The sequence below is a fragment of the Trachemys scripta genome, chromosome 2, assembly GCF_013100865.1.
Source record: "Trachemys scripta elegans isolate TJP31775 chromosome 2, CAS_Tse_1.0, whole genome shotgun sequence".
Taxonomy (NCBI): Eukaryota; Metazoa; Chordata; order Testudines; family Emydidae; genus Trachemys; species Trachemys scripta.
In genome coordinates, this window is record NC_048299.1 from 62057314 (window position 1) to 62063232 (window position 5919).

At 54.1% G+C, this 5919-nt stretch overlaps 1 protein-coding gene across 1 annotated transcript; it reads right to left on the reverse strand.

Moving 5' to 3' along the window:
* Positions 1 to 205: 205 nt before the first annotated feature.
* Positions 206 to 5683, reverse strand: TRIL (TLR4 interactor with leucine rich repeats). The gene has a single exon (XM_034760706.1). The coding sequence runs from the start codon at positions 5023 to 5025 to the stop codon at positions 2713 to 2715; it is 2313 nt and encodes a 770-aa protein (XP_034616597.1). The 5' UTR covers positions 5026 to 5683; the 3' UTR covers positions 206 to 2712.
* Positions 5684 to 5919: the final 236 nt, after the last annotated feature.

Below are 5919 nucleotides of genomic sequence, written 5' to 3' on the forward strand. Positions count from 1 at the left end.
AAGCCAAAATCATCCTAAACTAACCCAACATACTATAACCAAAACAAAAGTATGGTACATTGGAAAAATATGTTGAGAAAAGATGATGACAGGAATGAAGTAACAGACAAGGTGCAGCCTTGGATAATGTAAAAACAGTTCAACTAATAAAACCAAACTGTGTATTTTATACTGTATCATTTTAAAATCAATCTGGAGACACTGCTTTTCTTTTAGCAAATGGGTTTATTGACATAACTGATCATAATTGTGTACAGTATGTATGCATCTCCTATTAGAAGAATATCCAGTGATAGAGCTAAACTAAGTGTGATATACAGTTTAATACTATGCAATCCCCATTAATTTTTAGCAATAACAATGGTGTTGTCCACCGATAATCACATGGGTCCCATAGCTATATAGATATTTGAAAGTAAACGAGCCAAGAGTTAAGACACTTAAAAAATTAACTCAATTTAAGGACTGATCCTGCATTTCTTCAATCCAAATTTCATTCAGCCCTGCATCTTAGTGATTTTAAGTGAAAATTTTCCTGCATATGGACTACAAGATTTTGTCCCTGAAAGATGCAGCTTCATGAAACTTTAGACAGAGGGTGAAATCCTAGCCCCATTGAAATCAATAGAAAAATTCCTACTGACGTCAATAGGATCAATATTTCACTCTGAAATCCTCTCTGCACATAACTGGTAAGTGTTAAAGCAAATTCTCCTAACACTCCCTCTTCACTGTATTTGGACCCTAATATTAAGAAACCATCTCCAGGATGTAAAAGGCTCCTTCCCATTCAGTCACTGGACTCTCAACAAGGGTACCAATTACTATGGTGTCTTTTGTAAATATTTGTTCATTAAAAAGCAAACAGACACCACCACATAACTTAATTTAGGTTACTGAACAGTCATCAGACCATAAACAAAAAACTTTCTGGTCAGCACCAACCTAGGTCAAATGTGGACCAGTGACATAGAGATTGATGCCTCCATATATCATCAAACTCCTGAGCCATTCAGTTCCTCAAGAGTTCATTTGAGGCTCCAGGTAAAATGAATAGGAGCACAAGTAATATCAATGGTCTCAGGAACATACTGAACTCCTTCTAAAATATTTGCATATAACTGTAACCACAGTTTGGACTTTTTTTAAATTAGCTCATTTCTAGACCACGCAAAAAGAACTAATGTAAACTAAACCACCATGTTTAATAGTGGCAGAAGCACATTTTTGTAAATATTTAGGGAAGCAAAACTCCCAGAAAGTAGAGAGCAGCCAATCATAAAATGACTAACACTACTCAGAAAACAAAAATGCATTCAAATAAAAGTAATACACTACTGCAAGAGATTAACTCAAGATAAAGATTTAACTTTATCATTACTCAATTAGCTGAGCAAAACACTGAGAAACACAGATTAACATAAAAAAAATTAATGGATTTCACAGTGAGGTACAAGTACATATAAAACTAATTTTAGTACAGTAAAACTAAGAGAATTACTTATTGGCATAAGTTTGTTTCACATTTCTGAAATATCCTCCACCTATTATTGTTAAAGAAGGAATGCATCTATGCTACCTATCAATCAATAATTCACCTTTGTATGCACACAGGTAGCTACGAAGATGGATTATTTGAAGCTCAGTGATCCACTGACCAACCATGTACCCAGACAACTAAAACACACGTTAAAGTGTAGAAGTACCAAACAGTATTTATTTAAAACACAATTTTGAAATAATTCCCTGTAAACATGTTACAAAACTTGTGTTAGTTTTCCCTAGTGGTGTCAGCAATATATTCCTGCAAGACTAAAATCAATTGCATTACTGTTTATATAAAAAAAAGGTATAAAACACACACACACATACACACAGTTGTCCTGCATTCTATTTGAGTTAAAACAACCACATCATTCAAACGCTCCATATTCCATACTGTTCAGATTACTTGCATGTTGCAGAATTCAGTATTGATGCCGTTCCTAAAAGTCTTATTTCAACAATATGCCTAGGAAGTGATGATGGGTTTAAAAAGTCAGTGTTCAGTAAACTTCAAACATATTTTTTGTATCACATCAGTGATTTGGATTATTTGTTTGACCAGTGAAAAGTAACCTGGACCTTCTTAAACACAGTGCAAGAAGATTATCCTGAAAGACACAGTACATAAACGGCTGGCTCTGAGAACAGAGTCCACCCCTGCTGCTATGTGCATTAGCTCCGATACTCTTCTGTTCTTCTTGACAGCAATTATTTTAAAATGCAGAGTTACTTCCTTAGGTTAGTGATTTTTTTTTTAATCTTCAAGAAAGTACTAATATTTTTAAGGATTTCTTTATAATAAATGTGCCAGACCAAAACCAACCCCACATAACCCCTCCTGGTAACTGGGATGTGCCCACGAGAACTCCAGCCCCCTCCTACCTGCAGAAAGGAGCACTGATATATTGAGACTGGACTGCTGGAATTATGTAACAAGCTTGGGTCCCATCTGTTAAGACTCACCCACATGGAGCACCTAGGTCTTTACTCCAGGTGCCCCATCTCAACCCACTCCCCCCCTCTTGGCAACAGCCTTAAGTTCCACACAGCCCCGCCCTCAGTGAGGTGACCGGGGGGAGGGAGGAACTACAACTCCCAGCAAGCCCTGCTGAACCGTGATGCTAGCATGGGGCCAGCTGGGAGTTATAGTTTCCATGGGCCACACTGCTAGTCAGCGAATCGCTGCTGCAGCAGGTGGTCCTCCCCGCGCCGGGCACTGCTGCTGTCGGCGAAGCGCTCGCAGGGGAACTCGATGAGGTCAGTCTCGCTGAGGGCACAAGCGACAGCGCTGCGGGGCGGGCGGTGGGACTGGAAGCCAGAAAAATCGGCGGAGACGCCAGTGCCCATGGAGCGGAGCGGCCGGCGGGTTGAGTACATCTGTCGCACGTGCACCGGCGCTGCCTGCCGCCGCCCCTGCATTTTCCTCCGCACCAGGCGGGATACCCAGGCCGCCAGGGCCACAAAGAGCAGCAGCGCATTCACCGCCAGCAACACCAGTGTGAGGAGCTGCTGGTCTGGGCCACCAGCCGCGCCCCCGTTGGGCAGGGTGACCAGCCCCACACAGTGGTCCCGGGGCGCCACCGGGCAGACGCGGCCACCCAGCACCCCCTCCACACAGACCAGGTAAGGGGTGTCAGGGCGCAGCTCCCGCAGGGTGGCAGCTGGCTCACTCCGCTCCGCCAGGTAGACGAAGCGCTGGAACTTGACAGCGGCCCCAAAGCGGTCGAAGAGGAGTCTGAAGCGCACGGGCCCCAGCAGGCGGGGACTGCGGTGAGGCCGCACCCACCAGCGCACGGTCACCGAGCTAGTGCCCACTGCCTCTACTGACAGGTTGCACAGGAAGAGCTTGTTGAAGTCGCAGGCGTCGGATACCAGCGGGGCCCCAGCCGCAGAGGGGGCTAGGTGGTGCTTCCTAGCCCGCCGAGGCCACGCGGGGCCAGCCAGAGGCGGGGGTGGCCTGGAGCTGCCCAGCAGGTCGGGTAGGGAGGCTGTAGGGGTGGGCTCGGCTCTCCCGCTGCCTCGGGCTGGAGCAAGCCCCTCCTGAGTATCCAGCAGATGCATAGTGGAGGCAGAGAGGAGGGATCCGGGTCCCCCTTGGGCCGGGCTGCTGCTGCTGTTGCCCCCAAACCCCTCAGGGGCCAGGATCAGCTGCCACTGTTGCTCCCTGGGCCGTTGCCCTGTTGCAGGTGGCAGGGAGGGAGATGGGGAGGTCCCACTGTGGCAGTCGGCGCCGTCAGGCGGCAGCAGCTGTGCGTCCTGAAGGTAGTCGAGGTACTTGCCGGACAGGGCAGGTGGCAGGCGGCACTGCACAAAGACAGTGAGCAGCCGTCCCTGTGAGTGCCGTGTGCCCAGCCAGCGCTTCAGGCCCCGCAGGCGGCAGTCACAGCTCCAGGCATTGCCGTCCAGCTCCAAGCGCTGAAGAGCCAGGCTAGAGGTGAAGAGGTCCCCCGGCAGCACGGCCAGTGCATTGTCGCGCAGGCTAAGCTCCCGTAGCTTGGGCAGGGGGCCGAAAGCAGCAGGGTGCAAGGCAGCCAGCACGTTGCGGCTCAGGTCCAGCGCTTCCAGGCTGCGCAGTGGCTCCAACAAGGTGGCGGGCAGGTGGCTCAGCAGGTTCCCATCCAGTCGCAGCTCCTTCAGTGCCCCCAGCCCAGCGAAGGCATCCGGCGCCAGCTGTGTTAGCCGGTTGCTGCTGAGTGAGAGCTTGGCCAGGCTGGGCAGGTGCTGAAAGAGGCCCCCACCCAGCTGCTGCAGGCTGTTGCCGGCGAGGAGCAGTGTGCTGAGTGAGCGCAGTGGCCCAAAGATCTCTGGGTGACGCAGCGAACTCTGCTGGTTCCCAGACAGGTCAAGGAAGCGCAATTTGGCCAGGCCAGCGAAGGCGCCGCGGCTCAGCCAGCGGATGTGGTTGGACTCCAGGTGCAAGTAGAGTAGGTTGGGGAGTCCTGAGAAAGTGGCTTCACCCAGCGAGGCCAGCGCATTGCCGTCCAGCCGCAGCTTGACCAGGCTGGCCAGGCCGGCGAAGGAGGCAGTGCTCAGGCGGCCAATCTCATTAGCATTCACGTAGAGGATGCGCAGCTTGGCCAGTGGGCGGAGGGTGCCCGGCACCAGTGCCACCAGCTGGTTGTTGCCCAGGTAGAGCTCCTCCAGCAGCGCCAGGCGCTCGAAGGCCTTGGGGTGCAGCCAGCGGATGCGGTTGTACTGCAGATCCAGGCGCTGCAGCCCCGCCAGGCGGTGGAAGTCGAAGGCAGAGATGTTGGCGATGAAGTTGCCCCCCAGGCTGTAGGTCAGGATGCCCTGGGGGTCGGCGGTTTTGGGCACCGCCCGCAGCCCCCGGTTGGTGCACAGGAGGTGCTGCTGCAGCTGGCAGTCGCATGGCTCCGGGCACATGGACTCCACGGGGAGAAGCAGCAAGAGGAGGGAGAAGCAGCCACAAACCACCCACGGCAGCAGCAGCATCAAGCCGAGCCTGCGAGGCGCCTCCATCCCGGGAAGAGCTGCGGCGGGCTGCTTCCCCCGCCGGCTTTGTGTCTCTCCAGCATCCCACCCCCCTTCCCAGCGGCTGCTACTCGGCCCCTCCTCCGCTCTGCGGGACAAGGTCTGAGCTCCGCCGGCAGCGGCCACAGCGCGCCCTGCCCAGCACCGGGGCTACTTGTTGCACTGGCTGAGCAGGGGGAGCTGTAGCCGGGCTCGGGATCCCCGGGCGGGAGCCGCCGCCGCAGCCCCTCTCAAGCCCGCCTGGCTGGCCGGAGGCTCCGCTGAAGTTGCTGCTGCCGCAGGCTCCTTTCTTCCCCTGCAGCCGCGCAGCCCCGCGCCGGCCGCTCTCCCTGCCCGGCGCGGCTCGGGACGGGTAGAGTTGGTGTAGTCCCGAGTGACCCCGCCGCTCCCGCGCCTCTCGGCTCCGGCACAGACAGGGCGGAGTGAGGGGGGCGAGCTGGGGAAAGACCAGCTCGGAAACTTGCCGAGAAAACGGAGCGGAAACTCGGACTTCCCACACTTTGCCCCCGGGGAGCGGGGCTGGCGGAGCGGATGCAGAGCGGGAGGCCGGACCTCGCCTGGGGGAGGGCATGGGGGGCAGCGGGGATAAGAGGCTAAACCAGGACGCGGCGGGGCGCACGCATCTTCTTGGAGCGCCGGAGCCGGCCCCACCCGCCCGCACTATGCCCCCGAGCCCCGCTCCCGCTCCTCCTCTCCCCCCATGGCTCCGCCCTCCCTCCGCCTCTCCCCCCAGGCTCCCCACCCCTCGCGCCTCTCCGGCCCCTCCCCTCCGCTCGCTCCTCTCTGCTCCCTCCCCCCGCCGCTCTAGGAGCGCTAGGTAAACACAGGGGCTGCAGATAAAGCGCTGTGGTTTTAATTTAAGTGGGGCAGGGGGGAGTAAAC

Bases quoted from the DNA above. Each gene is read 5' to 3' on its own strand.
- TRIL (XM_034760706.1), bottom strand. From the start codon at position 5,025: ATGGAGGCGCCTCGCAGGCTCGGCTTGATGCTGCTGCTGCCGTGGGTG.